Source organism: Anopheles moucheti, chromosome 3, assembly GCF_943734755.1.
Source record: "Anopheles moucheti chromosome 3, idAnoMoucSN_F20_07, whole genome shotgun sequence".
Classification (NCBI taxonomy): Eukaryota; Metazoa; Arthropoda; class Insecta; order Diptera; family Culicidae; genus Anopheles; species Anopheles moucheti.
In genome coordinates, this window is record NC_069141.1 from 85202035 (window position 1) to 85224262 (window position 22228).

The 22228-nt window shown below is 45.9% G+C and overlaps 2 protein-coding genes across 2 annotated transcripts in view; one reads left to right on the forward strand and one right to left on the reverse strand.

Moving 5' to 3' along the window:
* Nucleotides 1-11553, forward strand: part of LOC128301325 (midnolin homolog) — a 51462-nt gene extending 39909 nt beyond the window's left edge. The window contains exons 2-3 of the mRNA XM_053037740.1: nt 7030-9425; nt 9499-11553. Coding sequence (XP_052893700.1) covers nt 7576-9425; nt 9499-9865 — 2217 coding nt within the window. The 5' untranslated portion in view covers nt 7030-7575 and the 3' untranslated portion in view covers nt 9866-11553. The remainder of the gene's footprint in view (nt 1-7029; nt 9426-9498) is intronic.
* A 364-nt stretch (nt 11554-11917) lies between these two features.
* LOC128304396 (microtubule-associated protein RP/EB family member 1-like) lies at nt 11918-13125 on the reverse strand. The gene is made up of 3 exons (XM_053041582.1): nt 12395-13125; nt 12190-12331; nt 11918-12119 (listed from the first exon to the last, which is right to left on the reverse strand). The coding sequence occupies exons 1-3, from the start codon at nt 12963-12965 to the stop codon at nt 12047-12049; spliced, it is 786 nt and encodes a 261-aa protein (XP_052897542.1). The 5' UTR covers nt 12966-13125; the 3' UTR covers nt 11918-12046.
* Between the last annotated feature and the right edge of the window lie 9103 nt (nt 13126-22228).

A 22228-nucleotide genomic window follows, 5' to 3' on the forward strand; every position in this document is an offset into this window, starting at 1 on the left:
GGCTAAATAGAGGCATACCGTGCGAAGGCACTCCGTTTAATAGTGTTATCAACCCTACGCAACTACAAACTTCCCGTTTCGCTCCTCGCCAAACGCATTATCATCCCCATCAAACCCCATGATCATCGTCATCATCATCATCAAGTTCGTCAACATTATAATCGGTAATGACCTTTCCTGTTTTACTGTATCAGTAAAATGGTAGTGCTCGTGCGCCCGGCTAGAACAGGTGCCCTGGCGTAAGTATTCCAAAACAAACGTACATTTGCATAGGCAGCATAAATTCCCATCATCCATTCCAGTGCGCGTAGTGGTGAAACCCCCGGCATGTTCTTATCAAAATTCAGTCCTCTCCATTCCATCCTCCGTACCACCAACCGGTTCCGCACACCGCACAGCAGTTTTCACAAAAACTCAAAAGCCTATAAAATACGAAACGATTTCCCGAAACATGGTGCGCGAAACGCTTCCCACTCGTTCCACGTGAAAAGCGTCCCACGCGCGCCCTGCATCCCGAAAGGCAAATATTCTTACGTACAAAACAATTTGCATAGCGCATAAGCACAATGGGCCACGTACCTTTTGCGCGTCCTCGGCCTTGCCCTACCGCGCACGCACGGTCCTGCGCCTAACCCGCCTGGTATTGAGATTAGAACGAAACGGCCACGACGACCATTCCGGGCTTGAAGCCGTAATTTGCATGCATTAAAAAGCATCTTGCTTCGCTCGGTTTCGATGAACGATCCGACCGAACCGTCAGATTCGTTCGTCGACACATTCCCCGGCACCGAAGTGCATCCCCGCTAAAGCCTCGCAGAGTTGCCCGAGTTGCATCATTAGCAATGCCCATCTATAGTATCGTGATGCAGCCGCATACTCTTTTGCTGCTTCCCTTTTTTTTGTAAGCTTGTCTGTTTGTTGTTGCTGCTGGGGTTTTCTCGTTCGTCCCTGTCGTTTTTTTCCTCTTGTTTTCAATGGCTTTTTATTTTTGTGTACTCCGGGTAGCCTTGTTACGTTTCGAGCTGACCATTTTCTATTGGTTCTGTATCCCCGTTCTACCGCATGTTCACTCCCGCACCGATCTACCTTTACGCATTTCTTCTGTCAAGTTCGATCAAGTGTTCATCAAACGGAAAATCAACCCCGTGAATGAATAGCAGCCAGGTTGGTGGGTTGCACGTTGCTTTACACGCTGCGTACTAAGCCAAGCGCAGAGAAAGGACATGCGATTACGATTATGGCATGGCAAGCTGTACATCTCCCATGGCATGGAAAGCCGTGGCAGGCAAAGGGAGCGAAGTTGACGATTATTCGGTTCAGTTACCTTTCACTCGAGAGGTTCCGTACCGATCGAACTTAGTGGTTTTTAAAATGAAAATGATGCTCTCTGATGCTGACAGAGACAACAAAAAATTGCTGCATCCGTGCTCGAGTCGGTGGGCTACACTACACAGTATTGGGTACGGTGTGTTCTAAGGCTAAAATCGAACATCGAACTCACTTTGATGAAAGCCAAAACATTGGTCGGGTCCTTTTTTTCGCCTCCTTTCCGTACATTCTTTCGGTGCGGTTCAGTGCTTTTTCGCCCAGGCCAGGTCACGAGTTTTATTATTTAAGCATACGTGGAGCTCATCTGCATACGGGTTGCTTTTAAGTTGTGTACCGGTGTCAACCATCGACGGAAGCGGTAATTGAGACACAAGCCCTTGGACAACCAGTATTGGCCAGTTATTGGGGAGTTCTATCATCAAGCCCAGCTCGTATGGAATGGGATTATTTGCACTTTCAAAGACACGGTTTGCGGTACGGTCAACCTACTACGATCGTTCGAAATTTGCACGGCAGCAAGGTATAATGGACTATGAAGGAAATATTTTTTTAAGAAAATTGCCATTACCCCAAAAATACTGACTTTTTGAGTGCAGGGTTTCTAGCAGCAGCAGGGAATAAAAATGGTACACCATATACGCTCATAGTATCGATTGTAATCAACTTTAATGCACTGAATTTAATACTCGCCTTTGTTATCACCCGGATCGTGGAGGTCGAGAACCATTAAAACATGAATAGATGCCATTTTAATTGATTTAAATGGGGCAGTAAAAAAGGTCCATTAAATAAACTCCGCTTTCAACGAACGCTATTTTCGGTCCATATTCGGGCTATCAGCGTTGTTCTGGCTACTTACGATAAAAAATGGATTGTCCCTTGCTCTTTAATCTTTAGCTGAAGGGATGATCAAGCTACTTTACACTTTAAAGCTTTTTGATGTGTTTTTTATTATTAAGGCAGCACGGCCGTTCAAAGAATTATATCCTCATTGGGTGGAAAATATGGTCTTTCCCTACCAGTGAATTTGTATATTTAAGATTTTTAAAAATCTCAAAATATTATCTCAATTTCTTTGTTGCTCCGAGCTGACAATTTTAGGAAGGTCTAGGTTAAAAGGATCTCCCACATATATATCGGAGTGCTATGAGTTACGATTACACGCAAGGATGGAGAGAGGTTATAGGTTTAATTCCACTTTACGAGGTCCTTCCTTGAAATACAGCACCTAAACTTTTCCGTTCACCTTCACCAAAGAACGCATCTATTTCAATAGTTTATAAAGAAGATCTTTAGGATAAGGTACCCACACACCAAAAATTAATGATTTCACTTGAAATCGTCCCAGTTTCCTCTTATTAAACATTGGAATAATTTGTAGCTTTTACTGCAATAAAATATTTATTCCAAGGACAGATGCTTATTATCCATAAGCCTTTACTTTATTGATCAATGTTATTTCCCATTAACTAAAACGGATGCTCGCACCAAACCTAACCCATAAATAGCAATATCATTATCCTTTATGACGTTCCTATGAAAATTCCTTCGCCAAAATGTTTCTTTCACCCACCGTTACTTTACGCTTCATTTAGTGTGACACGAAGATGGTTTAGCGGTTGGGGTTTTCCCGCTTTCCCGTTCAGCCATGCCCAACTCCATGGCCATTTTTGACAGATAAGCTTACAACAACCTCTCGGTCCGGCTTACGGTAGGAACGGCACAAACCTCCCCCCCAGGTCAAACAAAGTTTCGTGCGAGCTGACGGTTTTTGATTGGGAGCTGTGATAAAATTTTATGTGCTTTATTGTATCGTTCCAAGGGGGGGCTTCCTTTCTGCTTCATGCTACCAAAAGATAACTTGATTTGGTGTTTCATTTTCACCTTTCTGACATACCCATTTTCTTTTTCCCGGTTGTGGGTTCAAGATGGGTAAAGCGGTTCCGTCCCATTCATTACAACCGAATGGTTCTAGGAGTCCGGTGGGATGCGCTCCCGTTACTAGCGGCTAGATCTTGTGGGATGAGGTGTTAATTTTACGTGCCTAAATACATGGAAATAATGACAACGACGAACGCGATCGGAATGGCGCGACAGTAAGACATAACCGTAAACTTACATACCACTTCCAGTGGGATTGTCCTGCCATCGTTATCCTGTAACGCGAATCGTTCGCCTATGAAGAAAGAAGTGAATCAAATTAGTTTCTCAACTCGTTCGTATGAAAACGAGGTTCGGGAGAGCCCTCATTTACATCGGTTCGCTATAAGAAACATCACAACACACCCCTCGGTACCGTTGATTACTTCCAAATCTCTTTTTGCTGGTGTCCTGCCAATTTTTTTGCTGCTACCCGGTAATGAATTCTAACTAGACTGGGTGTCCCTTCAGACTCTCTTTTTTCTTCCCGTGTTTGCACCTACCTTCATCGTTACTCATTAAGCTTAACGAGAACGTTGTACATTAAACCGTTCAAACGTCGAATTGGCTAAATGGGCAAACTGTGGCGAAGACAAGCAGAAACATTGACAAAACGCTCGGGGATGAAAGAACGGTGCCCGGTAGGCATCCACCAAAACATCCCAAAACCAGACAGTAAAGTTTGCTGACGGTTCACCGTTCTAGGGTGAGTTTGTTCCGTTGGTCATATAAAGAGATCCAATAAATCAAAGCTAGACTTAACCTCGCCCTCGGTTTAAGTCGGCATTTTTGTAACCTGAACGTCGCGTTATTATATAGGACGACTCAGAACTCTCTTTAATTGATGTTAAGCAATTCATTTACCTTCGTTTTTAAACATTATTTCGTATTCATAAGATTTGATATGAACAACAAACTAAAGCATGGGATTAAAACTAATTTTCATCAAAATTTATTATACAAATCAAATAAATGAAGTGTAAATATTCCACCCAAAAGTTGTTTTGTTGAAAAAAAATGTAAAGTTAAACAACCCAGACCGATAAGAATGTAAGTCTTCTATAAGCAAGCCCTTTTTAGCTGCTTTTCATAAATTTGGACGTCCCTGTATGCTGTCACTTAAACTCCCTTATCACAGAAACCACCTTCCTTTCCCGCTTCGGTGCGATGGCCGGACGCGCGAGAGCGAGGCTTGAGGTCTTGTTGAAGAACTTTTAATTACAGACCATTTCTGGGACGTTGCTTCGCCGCTTCTTTCCACCTAGCTTGTTGTTATTGTGTAGAAGCTTTTCACAGGTGCGAGCAACAAACCGTGGACCGTGTGTACAAACGGAGAACTAGTACGCGCCCTTCTTGCGCAACAAACGGGGAGCACGCACGGCATGTCGTTTCTGTTGGTTCTGTCCATCGTTTTCTTTAATTAGAATCCGGTTCGTCCAGGTTCCTGGGGTTTTGGTCGCACCCAGCTCAACGCCACCGAGCTGTGGTCGTCGTTGTGATTTTTTTTTGCCTTTCCTAAAGCAACCGGGAGGATACTGGTTCGGGATTGTATTCTCACTTGGACCGAGGGTCCTTCATTTGTGGATGAGATGGTAAACCTATTCCACTCACCGCATCCGATCCACCGCACTGATAAAGGATAACAAAGTTTGTCTGGGTGCGTAGAACACTCCCGTGTCTCCTTGGCAACGGGATATCTCCGTCAGGTGGTCGGATCTTGCATTCCCGCGACCATACGCATCTCCACCGTACGGGTACGACGATAATTAATAATTATCATCACCGTCACCAGAAGCGTTACAACCGTCGCCATTTGCTTTCGCTCTTGAGAAAACGCTTGAGACACGAATTCTTTCACGCTGGTGTCCGCTTTGATGTCCGCTTTCAACCCTTACCATTCGAAGGGAAGGCTACCCGGCACCGGGGACCAGGGACCGGTTCGACCGGAGCAGGATGGACGAATCGGTGCGAGTATTCTAGTCATTTTTCTTTGCCCTGAACGGGCAATGGAATTTTCACCGTGGGTTACCTTCGTTTTTATCACACCTTCTTTTGCATTATTTGCCGGGTGCTGGCTGTGCGCTGTGTCCTCTGCAACCGTCATCGACCGGACACTATCCGGGGCTCGTAAAACCAGATCCATCGACGTCTAGGGTGGAATGGTCGAAGCTCACCGGTGAAGTTTAATGCATTCCCTCGCCCAACGCTTGCTTGTGTCTACCCGTCCGCGCCGGAGAAAGACTTCCCCGGCCGGTACACTCCGGTTCCGGTTCCGACCAGCAAAGGACCATCATAAAACACACGGCACCTACAGGCGAACCTGTCCCTTTTTTATGACACCTTCCAAGCACCTGTGGCAGCGTGAATATCCAGCAAAAAGCGAGAGCGAAAGAACTTGGTAAGACATTCTGTGTCGCTTTCTGCCTTCTTGGAAAAGGCACTAAAGAAATGGAAAAATCCACCACCAGGCGTCCATTTTGAGTTTTTTTTTTTTGCACCGGACATCCTGACGTACCACCACGGGAAGGGCTTTATCAGTGTCGTTAATTTTTATTCATGAAAAACCGCACAAATAATGCCTCTTCGTTCGCAATTCTCCCGACATTTTCCCCGATGCCAAGAGCGTACCTGCACATTTCCACTGCACCCGGTGTTAGTGCTACTGTGGCACGAAGAAGGATTCAACCGACTGACTTTATGGTTTTAATGAACAGCTTCTTAAGCTGGCTCTTTCCAATTTCCGGCTTTTCGAGAAAAAAGGAATGGGAAATAGAAGAGAGAAAAACCTTTGGAGCGGACATAAAACACGCCTAAAACTTGCACAAAGCAGTTTGTAATTTTTCGACTGCTCCTTCTTGCCTCCTGGTCAGCAAATTGAGGTTGTGTTAGAGTGTACTGAAGCAAGCAAAAAAAAAACAGATTGTTCTTAAATTGCGCACGAAATTATTCCTTCGGGGATGTTTGTGTAATTGAAACGATATAAAATTTCTTCATCCCCTCCCATGGGGTGCATTCAAATGCACTCGCTGGCTAAGTAGTAAACCCGCACCTTTAAACGTCCAAAGTCGTCGCAGTGGAAAATAGCAACCTACTTGATGCAAACGGTTTAATTTTCTTTCTGCATACCACTGCCGAACGATATGCAATAAATCTTTTCCCCGGTAGTAATGTATTCGGTATCACTTGCTGCTTCACTCATTATATGATGCTTCCTGCATTCTAATAAACGACGAACCCGTTCACTTCATCCGTTACTATGCCGAAGCAGGCAAATGTACGGGGCATAGAAATTAACGTATTAAAACACAACCGTCCTCCAGTCGCTTCAAAAGCACCGCACGTGCAGTCGGAACCGGAGGATTAATTTCACCTTTTTTATGGTCCGGAATGTAGGTCACATGATCTTCCGCACCGAAAGCGCACAAGAGCGTGTGGGCAAAAGGAAGTCATCAGCGTCAAGATAGAAAGACGCTTTGGGTCGCTATTTGTTGATAATTAGGTAAATGTCTGGTGGCACATGTTTGCTTATGGTGGGGAAGAAGTCTTTTTTTTTTTGGTTCGTGGGAGTGGGTGCTGAAGCTTTCACACATTCGGCCACAAGCGTGTTTTGAGGGTGAATGTGTGAATTTTATGTCGTTAAACGGAGAAGCTACACCGAGGGGTAAATAACAAAAAAAAAATAAAACCCAACCTTCTTATCGGATTTCTTTCCCCGTCCATCTTAGCCGGAGTGTTGTGCACTTGTATTCATGTACCGGTTTGCTTCTATTTAATTCACAGGTCATGTGTTGAGCCGTGGTCTCTGGAGGAGGAACTACACGCACAGTGAGTGTTACAGTGACGGCCGCTACGACGACGACGACGACGACGACAGCAACCGTAGGCGATAGTAGCGGGGAACGATCGCCCCGAACCACCGGCAGCTACGGTGTATCCGTACCGACGAAAACGGCGCTCAGCGGCAGCAACATCATCCTGCAACGGCGGCACCGACGAGGGCCCTCGCCGTCAACGAAATCGGTCGAAAATGTGATAGACCCATCCGTGGACGGACGGACCTCGATCGGGCAGCAGATAGCGAACTACTTTCTTCGCATCCGGCGCAGCCGATCGTCACACGCGGTCACCACACACGGCCAGCCGAACACGGACACCGCCGGTAGCCGCAACCGGACGAACAGCAGCAGCACCGCACACCGACCGACAGCGTACGGTCCGCTAGCAAGCTCGGCCAGCTGCAGCTTTGGCGCCGAAAGCCACGACGAACGGCTGCTGCACCAGTCGGCCAGCTCCGTGACGGTAAGCGTCGGCAACTCGTCCGCCAATATGGCCGCCACCGATGGGCAGATCATTCTGGCCGCGTCCCGGTTCGCACCGGACACACCGCCGGTGTACCTGCGGGACTTTGCCAAGAGCGAACTGCCGGCGGTCGGGAAGATCGTGAAGGGCCAGTACTACAGTTTGGGCGTACCGACGCTGTCCAACCCATCGCTACAGAGCACGGCACTGTTTCTGAACGCGGGCCGCAAGTACCAGATCCTGGCGCAACCGATCAAGATAAAGGAGGGCCGGAAGAACACAAACGTTGGCCCGAAGGTGCTCATCCCCGAGACGTACCCCGGCTACTTTGAGCTGCTCAGTGAGGATGGCCGCTCGACGCGCTGCATCGAGAGCGTGCTGGAGCTGTCCCGGCGGCGTAACTTTCGCGTGCTGGTGCGCGAAACGGTGCGCTGCAACCACAACAGCAAGTCGCTGCATGCGGGCGAAATTCTCACCACGATCTCAGACAATGGCAAGTACCTGCAGTGCCGGACGTCCAAGGACGAGCTCGTCAGTTTGCCATTAGAAGCCAAAGCGAAGTTCTCCCCGATCGCTAAGGAGGACAGCATCAGCGGTGTCCACACGGTGCGGAATTTGCTGCAGAAGCGTATGCCGGTGACGGTGCGGTTGGTGCACGGCGCCGCCCCCAAGGGACTGAAGCAACCGTTCGTGCCGGAGCTGCGGTTGCTTGGGTGCGTTGAGGTGGACCGGATATTTGCGCTGCCGTTGCAGAAAGACATGGACCTGGTGTCGGTACCGCTCAACGCAAAGATTAAGATCCAGCGGGCGAAGAACATGGAGCAGCTCGATCACTTCATCGAGTATTCGCGGTTTCTGGATAAGGCGCAACGGTTGCTGGTGGATGCGCGCGATCGTCTGCAGATCATCGATCTGAAGCTGACGGACAAGGAGAAGAAGGACTCGGCGAAGGCGGTGGCGGCCGCACACAAAACGATGGCCTCCACGCTGTCCGGGTTGACGGCAAACGGGTACGTGCTGAAGAAGAGCAACAGCTGTGATTCGAACCGCTACTCACCGGAGATCGCTGCCGGTAGTGGCGGTGGCAGCCAGAACGGTTCGATCGCGGACGAGTACGACGAGATCGATCAGATCTATGATTATGTGCGCGGGTTGGCACCGCTACCGAAAAATCTGTACAAGTTCGAAGCGATCGAACCACCGCCGGGTGGCTCTTCACCGACGACGGGTGCCACCACGCCGCTCTCGAACGCGATGATCGGTCCGGCCACACATCAGCACAGCCTCAAGACGGTGGAAAACATGAAGACGGCCCAATCGAACGCCCTCAACAACAACAACAACAATAACAACAACAACCACTACGACACTAGCAACAACAATTACTGCAACATCATCAAGTACTCGAACCACACGCAGCAGCAGCAGCTCCAGCAACAGCAGCCAGTCGGCAGCACGCACCATCACCACCATCACGGTCATCATCACCACAGCCATCAGGGTGGGCATCACCATCAGCATACCGCTTCGAACAGCCTCGAATCGTCGTCCAAGCATGCCAGTGCGGCCCTCAATGCCATCAACAACAATCACCACAGTGCGGTGGGCACGGTGGACCACAAACCGATCCCGCCCCCGATCGAGACGATCCCGGGCAAGAAGCTGCCCGAAAAGCGCCAACGGCCTACGCTTCCGAAGCTGTACTTCAAGAGCAGTATTGGGCTGCATCAGAAGAGCCCCACGCCGGGCACTACCGCCGTTAGTCCGCTGAGCAATGGAGGCACCAATGGAGGCGGTGGCGTAGTCCACCATCCACCGATCGCCATCACACCGAAAGAGATCGCTGTTGAGCCGCAGAGTCCGCTGTTTCACATCCGGTACGTTGCGGACTCTATCCTTCCGGAGGTCCCAATTTCTCATACACTTCTTCGTTTGCTTGTTTGTTTGTAGGTATAAAAGCTTAAGCAGCTTGCAGCTAGCCGCGACGACGCCACAGCAGGACTCGCATCCAGTCACGCCGATCTCACCCTCCCCGAAAGGTGCGGGGCAGGACAAAAACCATCTGCTTTCCAAGTCAGCGAGCGCCGCTGCCGGTCCGGGTGCCCGCGAAGGGACGCTCGACTCATCGCGCAGCGGTGGCCGAACGTCCGGCGACTCGGGGAAGCTGCCGGAGAAAAAGTCCCGCCGGCTTAGTAGACCGCGCAGCCTCTCGAACCTGGTGTGGGATCTGCGCCCGCACAAGTCATCGGCGGAGAAGTCCAAGAAGAAGCTTTACCTGCACCAGTTCGATCGGCAACAGGGAACGCTCTATCTGTAAAGGCCGTCATCCAGATTTCGTCAGTAGAAATTTAGTCAACCGAATGGGGGAGAATGGGGTGGCCGAATTTGATATGTTGTTGAGACGGTTTTTTGGCGCGAGCACGGGCGATTCACAAACTGGGGGATGTACTGAGAAAGGAAGGGCGATAGTAGAATGAAGCAGAGTGGATTGTGTATTGTACCACATGCAGTGTGTCGTTTACTGTACGGAAGACGAAGGACGGGGGACTCAAAAGTCCCTTCTTTTAAAAGACTCCACTTCACCTTCTCTTTATCTCTTTCTCACTAACCATGTGATCCATGTTGTGTGTGTGTGTGTGTTGTGTAATAGTAGCAGATTATATATATATAGAGAGAGAGACAGCCTCCCGCGTAGGAGTAGTAGCCGTAGCAGCAGTAGTAGCAGCATCAGTAACTGTGTCCAGGCTTACGGGAAGACTCAGCTCATTTGCTCGATGTTTAGACAACCGTGCAGGGTTGGTAGAAAACGGCACTTCGGTATGGCAAATGAATATTACGGTCCCTTCACATAAATGCAGCGGCAGCAGCAGAACCGAAACAAGAATGGCCAGCATCTTTCTACCGCAAACGGTTCCTCGGGTGCGCGATCATGATCCAGTAGTAGACCCAGACCCAGTAAGCCGAGTGGCTCGTCCGGACGAAGAAAGGCATCCGGACTGGAAGGCTGGAATTAGTGTTAGATTGCGTTTGTTTGCTCGTTTTCCGGCTGTTGTCGTTTTAGTTTTCTTCACGTCCTTTTCTCTCTTTTTTTTTATTTGCCATCGTCGTCGCTAAAAGGCTGTGTGGTGTTGAGAAACGTTTCAGTTTACAAGTTTAACTAGATTTAACGTGTTAGTGATAGGGCTGTAGAGTAAACCGCAATCCCATTACATACTTTCAGTAGTGATTCGCTTCGCGGGGGACGGTTTAGTTATGTGTCCCGTGTCCGGTAAACGGACCAATTCCAATGCACACAACCGCGAGCCGTGGCTCGCGCGTTCCAGTGTGACAGTGGCGGAAAGGATCGAGTACAGGATCACGCACATCGCGTGTGATCGAACGAACGAACGAACGAACGAACGAGTTGTCATTGGAGAGCTCCGTGACAAGCATGTGTGTATGCAGTGTGCGTGTTTTTTTTATATTCTATTAATTATCCAAAAAACTTCTCCTCTTACGTCTTATACGGCGTAGTATCGTGCGTGGGAACGGTGCAAGATTTTCTGTTGAAAAATCCAAGTTCGCTTGCTATCGAGCAAAAGTGTGCGTCTTGGGCTGATGGGATATCTGGATATCTCCATCTGCAGCCCACCAATACCCGCCATGTTTGCGAGCAGATGAAATTTTTATTTTTCAACGCTCCTCCACCAACAGAAGGGAACCAAAATACCCCCCTGCCCAGATGCACAATCACGCGGTGACAATCGCTGTCCACGCTTGTAGGGTGGTTGTTTTATGTTCGGTTTAGTTTTTTTTTGTGCTTAAGATTTAGCATCCGGTTTACTGCCTCACTACTACGTTTTGCTAACTACTAAGAATTGGATCCTCGATCGGGGTTGAGAAGAGCACCCGCACGCTACTGCTGTAAGCCGTGCCGTGTTAGTATGCGCGCTAAGGAACAGTCATTTTAGTTCTTAATTTAAGTCACTATCAATTAATCCCCTCGTTCTTTTTAATAAACAAAAAATGCTCTATCAACAAATGTGATAATCTTCCTTTTGTGTATGTAAAAGACATCCCGAAAGACAAATGCTTTAGACAAGCAACTTACTCCCAAACGTCGTCCAACATTCGCCCGTCGTCCTTTCGTTTTATCAAGAGAAAGAGAGAGAGTTTGAGTTATTAAAAATATGTTAATGATTGACTCTAATTTTATACGAGCTGTAGATCTTTACTGAATTAAATAGCAATTTCATTATATAACTAGAAGCAATGCAGCTAGTACCTTAACTGACGGGAAATAAAAACTAACAACAATAATACAACTGATGTTACTAACAATCTACGTTTATTTTTCACCTTTCCTACATCTTATAAGAATACAGTAAACAAACTTCATAGGCAACATTTTAAATAATTTAACAGATTAAAAATCACACACCGAAGATGTAAACTTACATTAATGCACACATAAAAAGCATACAAACACATACGTAAGATGAATTGACATGTGTTTTCACTAGGTAGCATACATTATTTCCTTCACCTTCTCACAGAACGCGTCGTGACTATCCTCCGGATGTTCGTTGATACTAAAAAAATGGGAAACGAATGGTTTAACCTGAAGGCTTGTTTAAAAAATAAACCCCAAACAGTACTCACAAATTCTCGATCAGCACCAGCTTTTGGTAGTAATATTCGCGAGATATTTCAACATCTTGTATTTTGATATTGAGATCATCAATCTGCTCACTCAACGTGGCTATGCGATCGTTCTGATTCTCTCCTTTTCCAGCACGCAATTCTGCAAAGAGATCGGTTCTCTAATTAATAATCCTCATCTAACTACACACTCACACACGCTTACCTCCATCGCTTCCACCTCCGACTGCTGGTTTGTCCTCTGAGTGTAGACGCGGTGTGGATCCGTTTGTGCCACCGGTACGCTTCATCGGACGACCGGATGGGGCCGACGCGCCAGATCCGGTGTTCATCCGCTGGCTGGGTCTCAGTGTACTCGGTGTACCGTAGCCCATCGGCGCATTGTTTCTTGCCCCCTTCGGATCGTACTCCTTCCCATCGTAGTTGGCGTCGAAAAACTTCTTGAACCACTGCAAAAACTCAAAGTTATCCTGAAACCGGCCCTTCGCCAACCGTTCGATCGGTACGGCTTTGGACACCTTCAGCTGTACCAGCGCGTTCTGAAACATGCGCAGATTGTTGAGGAAATCGTGCTCAACATTGGTGCAGAACTTGACGCGCCGCAGCTGCAAGCAACCCGGGAACAGGACGTCCATTAGCTGGCAGTAAGCGGCACCGGTACACAGCTCTTCCACCTTCTTGAATTCGGCCAACAGCATACGGTTAACCCAGGCGAGCAGTTCAATGCGCGAGAGATTTTCGGTCGTTTGGCCAGTGAAATGAACGTTGACGGCCATTTCAAACGGTTCACAGGTATACAGACACGATACGAAGGGAAAATAGTGCTGGTGTTTTTAACAAATTCCACAAGGAATATGAATCGCTCAATATGAAACACGGGCGTTGACGTGACTACTGAGACTCATCTGCTGCAATAAAGAGATGCTGCTAGCAACCATCAGGTTCAATCTTGTATTTTTAATCAAAGTATGTGTGAATTGCTCTCTCAAACACCGAACTAAGACTACTAGAAAGATGGCATTCCTTCACAATTATAGAAGTAATACAGTAGTAGTATTGAAGCAGCAGGAGATGGTTTGATAGAAAACAAGGGACCATCCATCTGTTACGACACGATCGTAGGACAAAGGGATAATTATTTACTTTCGTAACATACTATAGATTTTACCTTAAGTTCGAGATCCATAACGCTATCTAATTTAAGCTATTTTAACGGATATTTTGACATCTAGCGGACAGTAGCAAAAGCTCGGTTTTCTCTTGTGCTCTTGTATGCAACTGTTCATCTGCAAGTTGTACAAAATGCTCACTTGAATGAAAAAGAGAGATGCAAAATGAGACGAGAGCGGCCCTACGCAGAGCGAAAATTTTCTCTCGCACAATGGGCTCCGAAAGAGACAAATTATGTTTACAGTTTGAAGCAAAGGTTTCAAAAGGTTATACAAAAATTATTCCAATAAAATGTACAGCATTGCTTAAAATACTGAACTCTCCATGATTTGAACACTTTGTTTGACTGGATAGAAATATTGTAATTGTACTCATTTTTATTCATCCACCCAACCATCCTTCGCACCTTTCTTGAGATTTCTCAGGGAGAGACACACGGGACGGCCATGTGTTGAGCCCTTCCCATGCTGTCTTCAGTTTTTCTCAGCAGCGTGAATCGTGCGGACGCAAACTATTTCGCTCCATCCGTGTACCGTGTACAAGTGATGCATTTTACCCAGCACTTATAGCTGAACTCCCGGTACTGCCCAAATCGTGTCTGTGTGGTCTTGTAGACGCGGTTTTCTCCCAACCCTCCCCGGTTCGGTGTGGTGCACAGGAAAATCGTTCGATGCGTGAGGCGTTAAAAATCATTCCATCACAGTGTGAAAGTGGGCTCAAATCCTCTCGCGTGTTTCTGTGTGTGCTCAGTGACATCTTCATTATCGTCATCAGCATCATCATCATCATCATCTGACAACGTTTGCATTATAGTAAGCTGTGCCGAATACACACCGAGTGACCAGTAGTGTTGTTAAAATTCTACTAGAAAGGTTTTGTGAAGTGGTTATATTTCATAGCGCACATTAAATCATCAATTAACTTGGAACGGAAAATATTTGCACCACAAAAACCAGGCGCCGAAACACACGAATCATCATGTGAGTAATTCCCGTACAGTCATCCGGAATGCACTTTTCGTCATCGAATGTTCCTCACGCACTGTGGATATTTTTATCGAACAAAGAGCAAACGACCAAAATCGCGATATGTCGAAGAGAATCATTTTCTTGATGAGAATAATCGTAAAAAAATACCATCTGAACAGCAGTCTAGACGGTCTGGCATTTTTTCCTATTGGCTCCAACAAAGCCCGGCAGCCATGTTAGATTTTCCGCAGCACACTTGGATGCTGTACGGTGGGAAAAAGCTTCCAAAAAGGAAAAAAAAACACACAGCAAAAGCCTACTACGTGCCGGATCTTCTCGAAGCCTTCTTCAGCCGGTAATACAGGCGACTGGGGCCGTCTCCTTGTGGTGCGTATCGATTTTTCCACCCAACGTTAACAGAACTGCGGAACACCAGTACTGTGCGTGCTGGAAACAAATTCCACTTTGACAAATGAATAAAAATGTCACTCCGTGTAGTGTGCGATAGAGCACCTATGTTTTTTTTGTTGCCCATTTCACGCCACATCGCATCTAATTACACGCACTAGCCATATCTGCCGACTCCCCGACGGTGGGTTCGTTTCGTTGTATTTTTCTCGAAACAATCACGCCTGGAAATGGCCATGTTGGGCCAGTTCCGCGCCAACGCAATCTACGCCATGTGCACTGACGGCTTCTTCCGCGAACCTTCATGGCTTGCCAAATATGGTGATGCGGTTGCTCTTGAAACTGTCCGTCCCTTCGGCGTTCTACGACTGCTACCGGTCCCTCCACCCGAGGCAAACCATGCCTTGGGGTGTTTATTTAGTCATTTTTGTTTGTTCTCTCCAGTAACCCATTTAGAGCAAGCATCAGATGGATCGAATCGTGAAGGACGGGATGGATGGTCCCTTGTACTCTACGTCACGAACAAGTCGTAGCGTTTGCAATGGTCGGTATCTGAGGTGCCCTGTCGGACGTATTTACATTCATTGCTTTCATGCAATAAAAGCTCGTCGCTGCCTGTTTACCTTGTCTGGAAGATCGCGTCTCAAACGAGATAAGTCGTGTGGGAGATCAGCAAGTCATTAGTTTCTTAGTATCAACAAATCTTTGAAGCATCAACCCAAACAATTTTGAGGAGAGACTTCAAACAGTCATATTTAAAATGCCTTTAGTTAAAATATTTCCTGATTGATAAATATAAATTTGCGTTTGTTTAAGTCGAACTGCCTTAATGAATCCTAAACATCCAGTATTCCAAAAAATTCTTATCAATAATGCCTTCTTAGAAGTAATCTGATGTGAGTTTTGCGTTGCAAAAACTATCCCACCTCATGACAACATGTTTGTCTTTCGTTATGCATCTTGTCACGTTTTTGCTATTTGCATATCCACGGTGTCTTGATATGCCTTTTTTAATACTTTTTAACACCGTAGGCGTTTCTAGCCGCTTCCATCTTTGTGCTCTCCCTCTAAAGTGTAGATTAAACCCCATATGGGCGATCGATAAGTCTAGACCAAAACCACCCACCAGAAACCGACCGTTCCAGATGAGCTGCTATTGATTTCCGAATCAACTCCATATTTGGAGCAATTCTGCCTCTTCTACACGAAATTTAGAAAATGAACCTCTATCACTTTAGCTCGTGAACCATTTTGGTGGACATCTGTCACACTTTGTTCGGACTATCGGACTATCATAGTTTGTACGTGGATTGTTTGAAGTATGGAGACATTAGTTTAGCACTTAGAAAGAGTGAAAGAAACACTGGACTACCATCAAAATTACTTCCACTCTCCTTCACTTTCACTCACAATGCCCCCGGAACTGTTTTGTCATTTGCAAATTTGCTCTGGATAAGTTTACCTCCTATACTCATATACCTTGCTCTTCTAAGCCCTTTAAAATTCAGGGATACTGACAGAAGACAAGTGAAGCTTCACCACGTGTAGTTTGCGGTTGGCCTTGGCCTGTTTTGTGGACATCAAGTAGCTTTTGGATGCGAATTCACTATCTTAACCTTCCGGTCTGCTCATCAGGACACGCATAAATCGTGACCTGATCGTGAAAGATCCGTTCGAATAAACTCGTTTACTGCTGTACAGGTTTCACATTGTTCATCCCGGCGAAAAAGGTAAACCAGCCGTACAAACGGTTAATGTGGGTACAGTGGGTGCTGCTCATGCTTTTTTTTGCACCACATAAACGAAACAACAATGACGTAAGTGTAACCTTCGAGCTCAATCAGCGAACGTTTAACAATACCGGTTTATGCTTCAATGGGGCAGGTTCCGCTTGGTTCCGAGGCATCGGCCCACTTATTTTTGTGGTTGGTAAATTTGCCAAATGGCTGTATGATCTTGCTGCTTACTTTCATTTATTTTTGGGTTGTGTGTTGTTACTCATAAAATAAGTGGTTAATCTTCAAAAAATGCTTTATTTTATTGTTTATATTTGAATTTTATTATTTAATTCTGTAGTTTGTAACTCTTCTGTATTAACATTTTATACAGTCACTTAAAGTTAAATTGTTGTACTAGTGACTTTTAACGTTTCTTACTTGAGTTGTATGATTTTTGTGGTTCTTCATTATAATTTGACAATGTTATATGAAAATGTATCACAAACATTTCGGAATTCATGTTATTAGTTTATAATTCATGTATTTCATCTGCCCAAATGTAGAACATTCACAGATCGTTTAAATGTTTGATTTTGATTACATTTTTGAATCAACCCCTACAGCAGCCCACTTCTCACACAACCCAGCAGTCGCGTTTGTATTAGTGCAGCAAATTTGATCAGCTGCTGGGAGGAGGGGGTGAGTCTTTGAAAAATCAGCTGAAACCATCAGATGACACGGGGCTGGGGCTTATAACAGTTACCTGCTCCCAAAGATCAGCCAGCGGAAGCTGTGAACGAGAGTATACCGCAACCAAACTGGAAAGAGACAAATAAAAGGGCGCACAGAAGAGTGTATGCTCTCGGTTGGAGCATAGAATTTACGCGGATTTTTTGGAGACCGCCACATTGCTCCACGTAGAAATGATTGCACACACAAAGCAAGGGCGAAGGGTGAGCGAGCGAGAGATGCCGAGGGCATTATAAAATGATTAGAAGAGCGAGCAAGAGCTCCACGAATAAAGGCAATCTCGCGACTCTCTCGAGCAACTCTCGCGACCAGCAGCATGTTTAGGGGAGTGAAGGGCATCAAAGGTCTACCTTTGATTATTTATTATTTTTTGATTATAACTCTACTTAAAAATGGGAAAAGTAACAGATTTCAGTGAAGCATTTAATTGAATTATTGGCAAATACATTATTGCAAATATATTGCATTTCTTTACATTTTTATTATTGAAGTTGTAAAGTGTATAGTGTTGTTATTTAACTTTTTAATTTATTATCAAAATTATGAAAACAATTTCAACGATGAACCTCGACGAGCATGTCAACAATTTTGTGATTTCTGTGCCGTTCGGTGTGCAAATTAAGAGAGAATATTTAAGAGTTTCTTTTTGCCCCACCATCCCATAGCACGCAGTGAACGTAGGGAATCCGCGCACTATTTTTTCGCTCAAATGTGTTGGAAGCTTCAAACGGAAAGGTTAGTAGTGTTTCGCGCAAATTGTTCCGTGTATTAGAAAGCGCCTTCAACAGTGCAGTGTCACCATCGCGATTGTTGCTGCGAAGTGCTTTGTGCTTGTGGGTTTTTAACGATTGTGGGCCCAGTGCTGCTCTATTGCTTTGCTGTGATGCTGTGAACGATGGCAGGGAGAAGCTTAATTAAAGAACAAACCTTCCACTCGCCACTGCAGCCAAACCACACAATTACCTCGTGTGCCTGTGACTGTGTGTGAACACGCGGCTAATGTGATTCGGTTTTCGTGTTGGTTGTGTTGGTGACGCGGTTGAGGTATCGCCTTTCTTGTTGCCACAACAAGCAACAACGACCCACCCCGGTTCGGAAAAGCCGTGGAAAGACGTGATGCGTGGTGCCTGGAGGAAAATTGACGCATTTCTTTTCCGTTGCCCGACGCCCTACATTAGTTGCCGCCGTCTCGAACGTCTTGGAAAGCCGAGCCGGGAAAAAACAAAGTTGGAATTTTTATGTGTTTGAATTTGTGGTCCCCTTCCTCGGCGGTGTGTGGCTGTTTGTCTCCAGCGCAATGTTCCGTTTGGTGCCATATGCCGGTGTGGGGTGTTTAGCGTTGGAATGGGACGTTGTTGTTATTTTGACCGGGTGGGAGTTCTTTGAGGTCTCCGGGTATTGAGTTTCAATCACAAACTCGAGCGCTAGCTGCTTCCACCCTACGAGTGGCAACGAAAAACCTCAGTATATGGACCCCCGACCCCGTGACTCATGCACGAATAAGTCCTGACTGTTGGATCAAACAAATGGTTGCCGTGAGTCATCGCCCTAGACCCACGGCCACCCTAGACAGCCGTTGGTCGGTTTGTCCCTGGCACAAGGCACATGTAACGAGCTACGTACTACTGCGACACCCGGTCATGCAATACGCTCGCGTAACTATAAATCATTTACTTTAGCCAACTGATTGAGTTGGTTGGAACTGTGCCGATGGACAAAATGTTCGCCAATATTTTACCCATTGCTGCATTTTTTTTTTCTGGCTCCGTTTTTGCCAAGTTCCACGTCATCCACCGTACCACCCAATGCTGGTGGGAAGGAAGGTGACAGATATGGCAGCGTAGAAAAGGAAACCCAAAACAAACAAAACCCAACCACGCCGTTATCTGCTGAAATTCCATGCCTATCATTCCATCAACCGGTGCGGTGTTGTATTATTATCGTGCTGCCCAATGCCGTTGCGAGTGGCAAACAACGGTCCAAAGTTACGAGGAAGACGCAGAAAAAGTGGCCGATATGCGCTTTCTGGAACGATTCTTCTTCTCCCAGCACCAGATCGGACCAAGTTTCCCAAGATCGGAGGGAAATCTCTTCCCATACCCGTGGCGTTCGTGCCAGCAGACAATCAGCTACCGAGCATGCGAAGATACCATCCCTACCGGTATTCGGTACGGTAAAGATTATAACAGACCCCGTTGGATGTAATTAAGATTGTACATTACGGGGGCGGAGGGTTTTATACAAAGTGAGAAACAACCCAAACGTGATGGATGATGGAGCTGCAGCTTCTTTTTAGTGATAGGATCAGCATAGGTTTACGATTAATACACCACCAATTGGAAGGGTGGTGGAAAATTTGTAGCAGAGTGTGGCGCAATTTTCTTTCGGAGCAAAAATTTACATCGAAACTTTCCTTTTTCACTGGCCTAAGGGTATTGTCGGTGAGAATAGCTACTACTGTTCATGTATCGCATGAATGATATGATATGAAAACAGCTCTTATCATATCCAGTATCAGTAATGTAAACTTACGATATTGCTCCTGAGTCGGTTGATATGACAAATATCACGCTGTTTATATAATCGAGTAAACACCGAGCTACTCATCTCAATAAAGAAGTGTGAAAATAGTTCAAAAAATCTACTTTAAACTTTTTCCTAATTTGTGTTAAAGTATTACTGTCATTTGCAAACGAAGTCTTCAATCAAATTACCCCTTTATGACTTCATATGAAAGACTCTCTCCCACTTTGTGCGACTGAGTTATACATTTCCTTCAAGATATTCACGTTTCATTTTAACACTTCAACGAGCAAATGTATGCAAATTAAAATGAAAGCATCTTAAGTATGTACATCTGCTCTGAATGATATTCAAGTGGAAGGCGCCGATACGTCACTTCAGATAACACTGAGCTGTAGTGGACTGAGCCAAGTTTCATCGCACCCTGTCTGTGCAGCAGTTCAGAGTAGCTGAAGTGAAGTCTTCGGTTGGTACCTTTCCTATTCCTCGACTCTATCAAATTTACCTCACAGCAAGTGCACATTAACCACGACGATCGGTCCGTGTTACCCGACACCGGTATGGTACCGCATAAGGCAACATGCTTGATGCATTCTAATAAACCGTGATGCATCCACAAGTACGTACGGTAGCTCCGTTACATCCATCCGGAAGCTGTGCAGCCGCGTGGAACGCTGTGGCCTTATAAGGAAGCCGTCAGGTGCAGCACTACCAACACAAGACGACAAGTTGCGGTTGTTACGCTACCATGCCGAACGCTCTCAAGACGCTACGGATCGCTGAGCAAAGACAAGTAGTCTGAACTCGATTGATCTGAAGCGTTCGATCGAGCAGAAACCCGAACGGGCGTGATGAATGGATTCAATCAGTTGGGAAGGTTGCTGTTATGTGCTTGGTGGAACAGATACACTCCGCACAATAGATTTGAAGTGGAAAATGATATCATTTTTCCGATAAGGGATTTCGGCGATGCACTACACATCAACCTCAATTGAGTGTTCCGTGTTCTGGATTTATTCTCCAGTTTTCCGGCATACAACAGTGACCCTTTCGTTTCCGTTTGGGTTGAACTTGTTCTGGTAGCGAAATATGACCTCATTTTGTGTTTTTGAATGCTCCCTTCAACTGGCATGGATTGGAAAACAGAAAAGAAAACGGATGAGTTGCGAATGGAGCGAACTAGATTAAAACCAACACAAAAAACGGAGGCACCACTCTGACGGCAGCGATGCATTTAGAAGTTTGCGTAAAGCACGAACCATTCGTTCGTATTGAAATTGGAATGATTCTTGTCAGTAGGGCATCCAAATATGGCTCAATAGTGGAACTACAGTGTCCCTACCAAAGTACCTACCCCCTTTTGTGTTCGCATTTGGAACCCTCGGTATGCGCACTTATTTGAACGTGATTTTATTTCCAGCTAGCGGGCAATACTAATTAACATATCCATCACCATCGATCCGTTTCGTCCAGGCGTGGTGACGTCGCGCTGGAGGGTTCTTGGAGTGTTGCTTACGTGCTGAACATTGCCCTGCGGCGTACAGTTTGACGCTGTTCCACACCCATCGCTCGGCAGGCCGTCTATCGATCGCGAGGGCTTGGTTTATGCTTGGGGAAATCTACCAAATCTTCTGTATCCTGTGAAGGGTGCCAAAAAGTGTGGGATCGATTAATGAAAAACAGTAAAATACCTTCACTCAGAACCGGTAGGAGACCGGTCGGATTTTGTCTTTAGGTCAACTACCCCCAAGCTGCACTGGTGTTTGAAAGTGCTCTTACCCCAACGTGGTAGTAAACTCCTTCAACTTGACTCTGCACTCGCGTGTACTTGGAGAGATCAAAGTTTGTTCAACTTGGATTGTGCTTTGTTCGAAGCTACTATTTATTGATTTGCATTGCATGAAGCAACGTTAGTGTTCGTTAACTGTTAAAATTTAAAGTTTCTAATCTTTAATTTCCTTTTATATCTATAGGAAAGAAGCCACAAGGCTGATGAAAGTTGAATTAATTTCCTTTCGATACCCCCGCCCCGTTCACCGTCTGATGTCTCAGCAAACGGGTTCAAGTTCGCTACGCCGTTCGTTTACACGGTTGCATATTTACTCGTGTGGAAATCATTGCATCATTTACCGCCGGCAGATGACCGGCACCCCGATCGGTCATGTGCAGTTCTGTCTGCCCGCGCTTCACAAACTTTCCCTTTTGGATTGTTTTTTTTTTTTGCTGTTCAATTTCCACCAGCTGTGAGTGGACGCACGATGCCTGCCGGTCGCGATGTGTGTAATGAAAAATTCATCGAATTTTAAAGCAGATTTGTAGCATTTTTCTCTCCATCTCTCTCTTTCGATTCACTGTATACAATGCAGAAATGATCAACTGATGATATAATCTATCATGTCATTAGCGGAGCTTAATGAAAAGAGTCAATACAAATTATTAGGGAAAATTATGCTTGTTTAGGAAGTTCTCCTCCCCTTGGAAACATTATTTGGGGATTAAATA

Excerpts from the sequence above, each read along its gene's own strand:
- LOC128304396 (XM_053041582.1), bottom strand. The coding sequence starts at position 12,965 with ATGGCCGTCAACGTTCATTTCACTGGCCAAACGACCGAAAATCTCTCG. Across the intron at positions 12,332-12,394 it reads CGGAGGTGGAAGCGATGGAG|AATTGCGTGCTGGAAAAGGA; the intron begins GTAAGCGTGTGT and ends ATCTCTTTGCAG. Across the intron at positions 12,120-12,189 it reads CTGGTGCTGATCGAGAATTT|TATCAACGAACATCCGGAGG; the intron begins GTGAGTACTGTT and ends CCATTTTTTTAG.